A 12636-nucleotide genomic window follows, 5' to 3' on the forward strand; every position below is an offset into this window, starting at 1 on the left:
AGAAATATTGTAAAAGTAAATGCTAGTCTTAAATTTTCAACATTTTTGAATAGGGGCAGCGTGACTCAGTTATACGGTCTTTGCTTCGTACCCGATGATCACCCACCGCTGCGCTGTGTGGCCTTGAGCAAGTCACCTCGCCCTAGCTCAATTTGCGGCGCTGCAATATACGGCTGATGCCTGGGTTATTCCAGTCTTCCCTTGGAATAGACCCTAGAGATAAATCTCTCCTATGGGATGAATAAAGGGAATTTTATTTTTTATTATTTATTTATTAAAAACATCAATTCTCCTCCAGGCTATCCTGATAACGACGGAGGCTCCCAGGTGACGGCTTTCGCAGTGGAAATGATTTCCCCTGACAACACAACCCGTGAGGTGTACAAAGGCCATGACCTGGACTGTATCGTGGCTGGACTGTTACCAGGAAGACCTTACTTGTTTCAAATCCGTGCTTACAACAGGGCTGGGGTAAGTTAGTCACAACACACTAACTCACTCACTCATTCTCCTGACCGACTAAAAGGGGTTCCTGACCTTCCATAGTGGGCAGGGAGGCACTTACTGTACTCTGTCTTCTATCCCCCTATATCTGTTTTCCAACTTGCTTTCTGTCTTTGTCTTGTAATAAGATTACTTGATTTTGTCCTGGCCCTGGTCGGATACCCTAGTTGGGAGGGAAATAGTAGAATGTATAGTTTGAGTTTTGGGAGATTTTTTGTCTTGTAAATCATCTGTCTGTTATGCACTTATTTATCTTTTGTTTACTTATTTATATGTGATTTAAAAACATTTGAGTGTGCTCCTTTTAGTGAGGACCTGTGCTTGTGTCAGGATGAGACTTTTAGGTGATCTCAAACTAAATTCACTGATTATGTATTCTTGGAATCTACATCTGTTACCTATTTGAACCATTCCCCTTTTTCTTACCTTTTATGGGCTGTTTTAATTGTAATTCTAGAAATTTTTACCTTCCCATTTTCTTCCTTTTTACTGGTGCTGATATGACCTTAATGTGTTGCAAGCGCTGTAAAACCCTTAAAAACAATAAAGACAAAACAATCTCCTGACCAAGGTAGTTGTAGAGGAAACATTATGAGAGATGATTTTGCGACAGGGCTCTCCATTGATATCTGTCCTCAGCTTTCCTTATTAATGCACTGATGCCAACTATTATGAAAGTTATGAAACAATGCACAAGTAGAAAACTGTAAGGGCTGCCTGAAGCCTGTGATCGCGAAAATACTAACGAATTATATAGTATATACAGTTAGTTTTGAAACAATGCACAACAGCTGTGTATTATGTTCAATTTTACTTGTGAAATGTTGACCATGCTCGATTACACATTTCTGATTTTTGAGGTTGGCATCTTTTGTTAATGTTATTTTGACCTCTTTACCTGACAGCCTGGTCTGTGGTCAGAGTTGCTGGAGGTTATCAGCGGTGCTGGAGTTCCTGACACCCCCAAACCACCCAAGGTCACCAGCCGGTCATCCCACAATGCCGTGGTCAACTGGGAGGAACCCTTCAACAACGGTGCCACTGTCACCGAGTACCGACTGGAGTGGCAGCAGAAGTCGGACACTGCCGAATTTACACAGGTGAGTTGAAATTATTTCATTGTGAATTTTTGTTGCTTCATTAAGTTGGTAACTTAACTCTTTCAGCGCCATTGGCTGCACTGTGCGGCCAGAGCAGAATCTGTTCTACTGGCCATTGGCCGCACAGTGCGGCCGGTTTTGAAAGGCAAAAACAATAATGTAATCCAATCCTACTTTCTATAAAAGTACTATAAATTGAATCAATGGTATCATTGCTTTCATAAGAACATTCAATTAGCCCTAGGGGGGTATTCTAATTGAGATTTTGCACCCAATTCAAAGGTAGCTTTGTCTTAGCTTGCCATTCTCATGCTGCCTCAATCAAGTGTCAGCCATTTTGTGACAGAAATGCGAATATAGCCTCAGCGCTGAAAGAGTTGAGCTTTAACTGAGTTTATGAATAAAAAATTCAATATTATGCTTTTTGTTTCAAATTGATAAATTATCAAATGAGAACTAGGACATATTCATTGAGGATTTTATCATTGTTCAGAATGCAAGAATTTTAGCTTTCAATTTCAGATGGAAGCCTCTGATTCGTTCTAATTTGACTTAATTCAAAGTTTCCCATGATGTTGTTCATTTTGTTGATTGTGACAAATGTCAGTTGTGAGTGATTAAGATATATATATATATATATAATATATATATATATATATATATATATATATATATATATATATATATATATATATATATATATATATATAATATTTATATACATATTTTTTTTTTTTTTACGCTAGCTCCATGAAATAGCTGTAACAAGAATCCCAAATGATGATTACCATTTACCCTATTTGTTTTTCTTTCTTGTTTTCAGTTACACGTGGGACCAAGTATGAATTACGAATGCAAGGGCATGTCCCCAGCCACTTTCTATGCTTTTCGAGTTCAGGCAATCAACAGCGCCGGCCCCAGTCCATTCTCACCGGCCACGCACTACTCCACCCCAGCTTCCAGCCCAGCGGCCATGGTGTCGGTGAAGGCTCAGATGACGGCCAACACGGCCCTGCTGTCATGGCGTGAACCTAACAATAACGGTAGTGAGATCATATCCTATAACATTGTCATCAACGACAAGCTACCCATTTTTGTAGATCCCGTGACAGAGTATACACTGGAGGAGCTCAAGCCAGAAACATCTTACAGGTATGTCTGCACATCTGACAACTTCCCTATTTTTTTCACCCAGGATTTTCCCTGGGTTTCTCGAAAAAAATGGGGTAATGGTCCTAAGAATATATCCTGAAAGGATTTTTTTGAAAATCTGAAGAATGTGTCTCTGAATATTGATTGTTTTATTATATTCTATGTGTCTAAGTGTTACCTTTTTTTTTGTTGTGTATGTGTCTGTCTGTCTAAATATCAATTTGTTTTATATATATCATTTGTTGGGTTTCGGTTGCGATTTTAAAAAAAATTGTCCTTTCACTTTATTATATTAAATTAAGAATTGTTTGTAGATTTAAGTGTATTCATCATGGCAGAATCCTTTGCTTGTGCCTGGATGGGACTTGTAGGTCATATCAAAACAGGCACATTGATGATAGTTTGCCCTTGGAATCCTCTGTTCTCTATTTGAACCAGTCCCCTTCGTCCGTCTTACAATTTCTTTTGTAATTTAACCCTCAAATCTAGAACAATTCCCCAATCGTCTTCCTTATTACTGGCGCTGAAGTGTGAAAATCCTACAAACATAAAGAAAGCAATCAAAATTGTCACCATTCTTTCTCTACCTCTCCCCCCCCCCCGCCTCTCTCTCTCTTTCTTTGTCTCTCTCTCTTTCTCTCACAATCTCTCTCACTCATGACCTCAGAGTATGTAAAATCCTTCAAACATAAAGAAAACAATCAACATTGTCACCATTCTTTCTTTACCTCTTTCCCCCCTCCCCCCTTCTCTCTATCTCTGTCTCTCTCTCCCCCCCCCCCCTCTCTCTCTCTCTCTCTCTCTCTCTCTCTCTCTCTCTCTCTCTCACACAATCTCTCTCACTCTCCCCCCCCCTCCCAAAGCCAAAGTATAATGCTTTAATCAACCACCCTTCATCTGTCTTCCATCCATCCATCCAGAGTACGCATCCAGGCTGTCAATAGCGTAGGGGCAGGTCCTTACAGCTCCCCCATCAAGGTGACCACCAAGGCCCTTCCTCCCTCCCCTCCACGTCTGGAGTGCGTGCTCCTGCTATCCAACTCCATCAAGCTGAAATGGGGAGAGGGACGTCCCACCGATCTACTTACGTACACGCTGGAGATGGAAAAGGAAGACGGGAGGTAAATGGTCGGATTTAGACTTGTAAAATGTCTGACAAATTGTTAGATTTGTGCGGCTATGTGGCCTTTTTCTGCGGCTATGTGGTCTTGTGGTATTACACTCGCTTTCGGATCTGAATGTCCTGGGTTCGAGCCTCGTTGGCGCATAGTTCACTCCTTGGATAAGGCTCTTAACTTACATTCTCTCACCGTACGCAGGTGTAAAATGAATACCTAGCTGTTAACTGCGTTGTCTCTGTCTGAAAAAATTATGAAATCGACTTACAGGCATCATGTCTTGTCCTAAATGTTAAATGTTGGTTTTTGACAAGGACCCCTTGTAAAGCGCTTTGAGCACGTTTAGTGGATATTGCGCTATATAAAAGCTCAATTGTTAGATTTCCGACACTTATCACCACAGTCTTTTTTACTCTTTTTATCGTCATCTTTCTCTTTTGTTAAGATTTTGACTTAGATCATTGGTGCCGATTCAATTTTCTCAGTTGCCACTCACAGATCTGTAACAAACGCCGTTGTCTCTGTAGAAAAAACCCCCCAATAATAATAGCTTAGTGGCTCCTTGTAAATCGCTTTGAGCACATTTAGTTGATATTGTGCCAAAGAAAAGACTAGCATTTTTTAAATTGGTTCGGTCAACGTATTATTTTTAAAAATTGCTAAAAGTACTTAAAACAGCCTACAGGTACTTGAGAAAACTCTTGCCTGTTAATGATTGATTGATTGATTACCCCTGTGGTTAACCCTCTTCTTACCACCTACAGCAAAATCGTCACATTTGTTACGATACAATATACGTTTTTTCTTATTCAGATTTATTTTTACATTACATCATAAACTTTGAAGAATGATCTTTGTTTGTTTAATAAGAACATAAAGTTGTTTTGTAGAGACCTTGATTGAGTTTTTAAAAAATCAATTATTCTTCTGGGTTAGCCAGCCATTTTGGGAAAATTCTGAAAATGATCGGTAAGGAGAGAGTTAAACCCATTCATCAACTCCTATCCAATCCACATTGTCTTTCTCTCATTTCAGTTTCCAGTCTGCCTATACCGGACCCGCTCACACCTGCAAGGTGAACAAGTTGTCTGAGTTGAAGACGTATGAATTCCGTATCTTTGCCAGCAATGATGCAGGCAAGGGGCCCTATTCGGACACATATTCCTTCACGACAACTAAGGCACCACCTCCTGCTCTCAAAGGTAAATAAACAAAACAAAACAAACAATTTCTAAAATATTTGTAGTTTAACTCACTCAATCCTAGAGATATTTGCTTCTTTTCAAAATAGGAAAAAAATGTATTAAAAATGAGAATGTGCATAGATAGTTTTATTCAACTACCATTAGCAAGTAAAAATTAAGAACATTAGCTATGATACTACGCCTATAATTTGTCTCATAAAAATATAATAGATAGGCACGGGGTAAAAGTAACCCCTGGTATACTATGGATATAGTCAGTGTAAGGGTTGAGTGAGTTAAAAAAACACTTAACTTAGAAATTTAGCCAGAAAGCTTGTCCCTCAAATATCAATAGATTGAAATGACCCTCATTTTGCCAAAATCTCTAAAACCTGGAACTTCACGAAAGTTTTCACAGAAGTCCCAGGCTTGAGAGTTTTTTTTGGGTTTTTTGGTTCAAGATGGGAGTAATTGTAAATGATCAATATTTGTATCAGTCCTGATGGTTTTCCTCGGATTCGCGGAAATCCGTGATTTTTGTGTCAGAGGAGGAATTTCCTCCTTTATAAAATAGGCACTTTCCTCAATGAAATTTTCTGGCCTTGAGAGATTTGATGTGGAGTGGAACAAACTGGTGCAGCTTCCCCACTATCCAGAAGATAGCTAGAGTAGTTTATCATCTCAATGGCTCTGAAAGTGGGGGTTAGTGAAGTAAACATGTGGCGTAAATAAAACCATTCATAATTTTCCTCCTTTTCCCCTTTTTGTCACCATCAGCACTGTTGTATGACCAACTTTCTGGCCAAAATTAGAAATCTGATTTTCAGAGTTTAGCAGTGCAACTCATACCACTTTAACTAGGTATACATTTATATGTACAAATTGGAGACCAGAAATTGTGCCAAATTGGGATTTTACCCCTCTTCAACGTTTAAGCGGATTTTACTAATAATATTGTTTTAAAATAGATTTGTATGTTACCTTAATGAACCATCACACTACATCTAGTCCAAAGCATTTTAAAGTGACAATTTATCTGAATAGGGGTGGATATAAGGGGAGCTTTTTTTGGTTAATTTATTCAATTTCACTGCAATTTCGTGAGAATAGTACCTTATCCATTGGATTAAGTGCGGCTATGTGGTCAAGTGGTATGACACTCGATTTCGGATTGGAAGGTCATGGGTTCGAGTCTCGATTGGTGCATAGAGTCCTTGGAAAAGACTCTTTTACTCACATTCTCTCACTGTATTCAGGTGTAAAATGAGTACCTGGTCGTAAACAGCATTATCTCTGTCCGAAAAAAAAAAAGGCATTATGTTCTGTCCTACATGTTAAATGTTGCTGTTGGCCAGGGACCCCTTGTAAAGTGCTTTGAGCATGTTTAGTGGATATTGCGCTATATAGAAGCTCAATTTTTTTTTTAAAGCTCAAATTTTAAATTTATATTCTCTTTACTGTTCTGTTTTAGCCCCGAAAGTAGTGACCAAGAGCTCAACAAGCGTGTTACTTGAATGGCAGGGGGTAAAACCCATGGGCTCTGATTCCATTGCCTACATCCTTCAGCTAATGACTTGTGGGGGACGCAACTCTGAATACAAACAGGTAACGACGGGATTTAACAGTTTATTAGTTATTATGTCTTCATTCACATATTACAGTAACTGGTCCTTGGTAAAAACTCTGGGTGGGGTTCCTGGCCTCCCATAGTGGTCAGGGTGGCACTTACTGTGTCTTCTATCCCCTTATAACAGTTTTCCAATTTTATTTCTGTCTTTGTCTTGGGATGAGATTACTTGGTTTTGCCTTGGTCCTGGCTGTAGTGCTTGGCTGGGAGTGAAACAGTCAAATTGTTTTGGGAGCTGATATTTTTTTCCTTGTAAATCATCTCTCTGTTATGCATTGTTCTATTTGTTATTTTGAATGTATAATGTAAGCATTTTAATGTATTCCTCTTAGTGGGATCTTGTGCTGGTGTCTGGGTGAGACATTTAGGTGATCTCAAACTAAGTCCATTGATGGTGTGCTCTTGGAATTTACATCTGTTCCCTATTTGAACAAATCCCATTTGTCTTACTTTTTCCTCAAGTCCTTTTAATTGTACATCTAGAATCTTTTCACTATCCAATTTTCTTCTTTTTTACTGGCGCTGATATGACCTAAATGTGTTGCAAGCGCCCTAAAACCCATAAAAAAAAAGTTATTATAATGTCTTCATTCACATATTGCATTAACTGATCCTTGGTAAAAACTGTAAAATATAATGTCACGTTCCAGTAAAATGACCACCAGTAAGGGGTTAAATAATGATCAGTTTTCAAACGTGCTCAAAGACCTTTTTTTTTTTTCAAACTATGTAAGAACTATTTGGTTTAAAGATCATAATTTTTTAAAAAAATGGGTTTTAAGTTTATCATAAAACCCTGACATTGTATGCTGAACAAAACTTGGCTTGGAAAAAAAGAAGTGAGAGAAAGTAAACATCCGAACTTTAAAAAAATTACAATGTAGTTTGTTGTTATAATAGGTTAAATAAAGGTGTTTCATAAAAGGATTGATTAATTGTGGATATTAAGTTAAATAAAGGTATATTATGAAAGGATTGATTAATCACGAAACAATTTATTTTTAAAAGATAAATTATTTTCTTGTCGACTTCTCTTCCGTTTTTAGTCTTTTAAAACCTCTACCATGAGATGTTGTCTATCATTGTCTCTTCAAAGTGAATCTACATTAAGTGTAGGAAGTAACACCTGCCATGCTACACTTAAGGACCTGAATTTTGAAAAATCTTCCTGTGTTGAATTATGATTTTCACCATCTCCTTTTGTCTTTCTCCGACCCACAGATCTACAAAGGACCAAACACCAGCTTCCAATACGACTTCCAAACCAACCATACAGAGTACCAGGCCCGCGTGGCAGCCATTCGTATCTCCTCCGAGGGGAGTAGTAGCAGTAACGCCATTGCTGCTGCCACCGGAGTCAACGTCAGCACAACCTCTTTAAACCCCGCCAACGCTAACAACGCCGCAGCTGCCAGCAGTAGCGGTAATAACAAAACCAGTAACACCAACAATACCGGAGACATCATCGGCGCTTTCTCGCCGGGCACTGGATTCTCCCGGAAATCGTCCGAGTCCAATAAATCTTCCTCCGACTCCAGCGGGGCAGGCCATAGTCGGGACCGACACGTCGTGGAGAAAAAGCCGTGGACGGATCAGCAGAGGGCGATGTTGTTTGTCTTTGTCTTCTCTCTTCTGGCCATCTTCTTTGCCTTTCTATGTCAAATGTTGGTCAGTAGTTATTTCTCGGGGTCCTCATCGGATTCCAGCAACCCCCCATCATCCCATCCCTCATCCCAATCCTCGTCTATACCTTAATGCTTTCAAATTCATCATCTCCCATCTCGCACATTGTTATTATAATTTATGATACAAACAACAACAATCGTTATCTTCTTATCATTTTAAGGTCTTATTCCTTTTATTTAGTTTTAAGAAAGAGAAAATCAACACATTCTTTCTTTCTCTCTCACCAATCTTTATTTTGATGTCGGAAATTCAGCACAGCTCACGAATTAATTTGTTCTTTGTTCTTTTTTTTTGTTTTGTTTTGGTTTCTTTTTATTTTGTCAATTTAACCAGTAATATATTTAAATTGGCTAAATGTTAAATCAAATTATGGAGTTTTTATTTTTAGCTATTAAATGAATTGTTAATAATATTTTATTTTTATAACAGATTTTAAAGCATTTAAACCCAGTTGTTTGTTTTTTTGTTTTTTTTTGACTTAAATAAGTTTTATTCCTTATTGTTTACAATTACAAGAGAATTTTTATCTCATCATTTGATTTTTTTTTTTAGGTTATTTAAAAAAAAAATATATCACTCACAGAATGTGCTTTTTGGAAGATGAGAATGATGATCATTACATTACACATATCTGTTGCATTGTTTCTTTTTGTTTATATTTAAAGCTCTTGTTCTTGATGAACAGTCTCAAGAAAGAGAAAGAAAAAAAAATATAACTATTTTGGGATCAATTTTTATTGATATTTACAAATGTTAATTTGGATGATAACCGGGAGTTTTGATGATGACGGAACGAGCAAGCAGTGAGGACTTAATTGGATCACTGGGAGAGATCACTCATATGAATGAATATATATGAATCGGTATGATCTGTGATTTGATTATCTTTATTTTTTACACCATTCAGATTTTTTTTTTTTTTTTTTTAAATTTTACTTCAAATCAGATTTGACCCTTTGACTTCTCGGTCTACGTTTTTGAATTATTTTTTTTTGTCTGGATTTATTCAGTGATGAGAAGTTTATCAGGTCCAGTATCGCATGTTTTATCAGGTCCAGTATCGCATGTTTTATCAGGTCCAGTATCGCACGTCTTCAGAGGTTTGTTGGCTGGTTGGTTGATTGATTGAGACAGACTTGAGCATTTTATTGTGCCAGAGAGTCGTCATTGAAAACCAAGTCTTTACACAGATTATCTGCTTTTATGACCATTATAGTATAGTAGTTCAATTGAAATGAATCACATTATTGTTTTTCCCAATTCTCAATGAATTTAATTTATTCCTGCCATTTCCCGTCTTTATCTCAAAATAAAAAAAAAGTCTGCTTCAGATGTGTGAGCTGAGAGAAAATTGGCATTGTCATGTGTAGAATAAGTAAATTTTGTAACTTTGGTTTTTATATGCCATCCCTTTATCCATATTTAAAACTACTAAATTTTTCACACCTTGATTAATGACTAACGTAAAGGTACAAAAAGCTGAGCCTGGGCGGGCAGGCGATTGGGCCAGTTATGAAATATAGCACTGAAATTGTGTCAAAAGTGAATATGATGAGTTAAAATAAAGAAAAATAAATAAAGAAAGGGATGAAAGGTGTGACGTGGAATGTATAGAAGCCCGAAAACCCTCCTTCAGTCAATTACATAAACAATAAAAATGATACCATAATGGCAGAGATTAGGAAGAAGGGAGAGGGAGGACCTTTTCTTTTGTCTTTTTGGATTTTAGGCTCTATCATTCTTATTTGTTTAGTTGTTGGCTGAAGAAGGGTTTTGAGCTCTGAACGCTCCTGGTTATGTAATTTGCTCTTTTAAATAATATAAAAAATGTTATTTACATTTTATTTCAATATTTTAAAATATTCCACGGGGTGCAATATAAAAATGAATATCATTAACTCCCTCCTTATCAGCCATTTTTAGAATTTCCCCCGAAAATTCACTCCCATCCAACTCAAAGAATAGACTTTTCTTACTCAAACAAACAAAGTAACGAGTGTGCAGTCTATTCAGAATGTTGTTCAGCAAAATGATGTCTACAAAACAGTGTTTAGTATTTAATTATAGCTGTAATCAAAGCAATGTTATAAAATTTTGTGATATGCAAGAGAAATCAGAATGAGAAAATTGTCGGTTACATCGTAACGAATGTGACGATTTTTCTATGGTTGGTGATGAGAGGGTTAACAGGCTTGCTGCCAATCCCCCCACCTCTTACCATCCATTTGAATCCATTCGAGGTCAATTCCATATTATTTAGAATGAGAAAATTGTCGGTTGCATCATAACGAATGTGACGGTTTTTTCTGTGGTTGGTGATGAGAGGGATGACAGACTTGCCAACCCCCACTTCTTTCCATCCATTTGAATCCATTTGAGGTCAATTCCATATTATTTTTCTTTTCAAACAACACATCAAGTGAGGGATTTGGAAATTTCTCATAAAGATAATTTGAACAAAACTTGAATGTGCTCTGTCAATTTAACAACCTATTACTCGTGTGTCATGAATACAAAAACTATCAACAATAGATGGTTCATTTTAGATCAATGTAATAGCAGCTATCACTCGGATGTTGAATGGAAAGTGGGAAAATAATATGGATTTTACATCAAATGAATAAAGAGATGGAGGTGGGAATAAGGAATGAGCTTAATTTAAGTCGTGTTATAGACACATTGAAAGATTGATTGTGCTTGAATGTGTAGGTTATACAAAAGTGTCTTTTAAAATTGCCATTCAATTTGTGAAAAACTATTTTGACCTCGTCCGAGTGTAGAATATTGAAAAAAATGGATAGACTTAATGATAAGACACCATTAAATCAAGTTTATAGATATGGAAAATGTCATCATGACATTCTAAAATTCTTGATGTCAGTTTTGATGTTTTCATGTTGTAATGTGAATGAATGGTTACCCATAGGTATGAAGGAGAGAAAAAAAGAAGATAAAGTGACGAGGATAATGACGACAAATATGAATATGTCTGATGATATCCGTATGAATTCTGAATGAAATAGCACACAATTAGCACGAATTATATCTATTATTATCATCCTGATGGTGTTGTCAAACTCTGATGAAAGAAAAAGTTGACTCGAAGAAACTTTTTTTATATATATAAAAATACAGTGTGAACATATGGACATATGAAAACGTGAAGGAAAAAGAAGGAAATTATTTCCTTTTCGCTCCTGCTTCCCTTCTCCTTCTCCTTCTTCCTGTCCTTGTGGCTTCACACCCTAATCCACTTATCAAATCATCCCTCTGTGTGTGTGTGTGTGAAAAGCCTCCAAATCTTGAAAAAAAAAAGGTTTTTAAAAAGCCAAGGGATTCAATCGAGTGAAGACATGACAAATAAAGCAGTAAAAGTCTTGTTGATCTGTTTTCGACTTTTGATGCATTTATGCCTTTGTTATTCGACACAAGCCATTGTTGGGACAAGTCAGTCGTAATGGTTTGAAGATGTATTCGGACTAAAAATGATATTGTATTGAATACAATGCTTTATAACAGAGGAAAGAAAATACATACAAAATATACTTTTCCCCCCCCTCTATTTGTTCTTTTTTTTAGTATAAAAATGTGATTGGGAGGTAAACCGCAAAACTCTATGTTACATTTTGTTAGTCTTTTCACCCGTGAATTATGTAAAGGAGACTAACTTTTTCCTTTAAAATAAAAAAATAATTCAGTCCTTTTGTCCCTGCTTCCTCCAGCATTATGTTGTTACACTCTTTCCTTCTCTGTATTTGTAACACCCAAAACTGAAACCTTGTTGTGTACAAATAATATGGAAATATTCACTACCTGTGTTCTCCAGTACAACAATCTTCTACATCTATTTAAATATACATATGTATATATAAATATAGATATATATTCACATTTTACACCTGTAATTATTAAAATGATAATAATAATCAATTATTATTAAATGTATAATAAACTCATTGGTTGTTTACACCCCCACCCCCTTCCAATTTTTAAAACCTTCAACAAATTGTCTCTCTCTCTGTGTGTCTGTTTATTTGTCTGTTGTGCTGGCAGAAAAGCAAGTCAGTCATTTTTTTTTTTTTTTTCTGTTGTTAATTTATATATGTAAATTTAGTTTTATGATATAATGTTCTCGCTTTATTTTAACCTGTTTTTAATGGTTTTATGACTACATATATATATCACCTGCCTCCCTCACCCTCCTTTCTTGCCACACACGCAGACACACACACACACACACACACACACACACACACACACACACA

The 12636-nt window shown here is 36.6% G+C and overlaps 2 protein-coding genes across 2 annotated transcripts in view; both read left to right on the forward strand.

The window, feature by feature from the left end:
- The window catches only part of LOC144981098 (uncharacterized), a 62931-nt gene extending 51245 nt beyond the window's left edge, over nt 1-11686 (forward strand). The window contains exons 16-22 of the mRNA XM_078929224.1: nt 299-471; nt 1410-1604; nt 2428-2756; nt 3677-3877; nt 4910-5076; nt 6530-6663; nt 7907-11686. Of these exons, the coding sequence (XP_078785350.1) occupies nt 299-471; nt 1410-1604; nt 2428-2756; nt 3677-3877; nt 4910-5076; nt 6530-6663; nt 7907-8440 (1733 nt within the window). The 3' untranslated portion in view covers nt 8441-11686. The remainder of the gene's footprint in view (nt 1-298; nt 472-1409; nt 1605-2427; nt 2757-3676; nt 3878-4909; nt 5077-6529; nt 6664-7906) is intronic.
- LOC144981101 (uncharacterized) overlaps nt 1-12636 on the forward strand; it is an 860429-nt gene that overhangs the window by 756616 nt on the left and 91177 nt on the right. The window lies entirely within an intron of this gene.

Source organism: Berghia stephanieae, chromosome 10, assembly GCF_034508935.2.
Source record: "Berghia stephanieae isolate SIO BIC M18660-M18661 chromosome 10, UCSD_Bste_1.3, whole genome shotgun sequence".
Taxonomy (NCBI): Eukaryota; Metazoa; Mollusca; class Gastropoda; order Nudibranchia; family Aeolidiidae; genus Berghia; species Berghia stephanieae.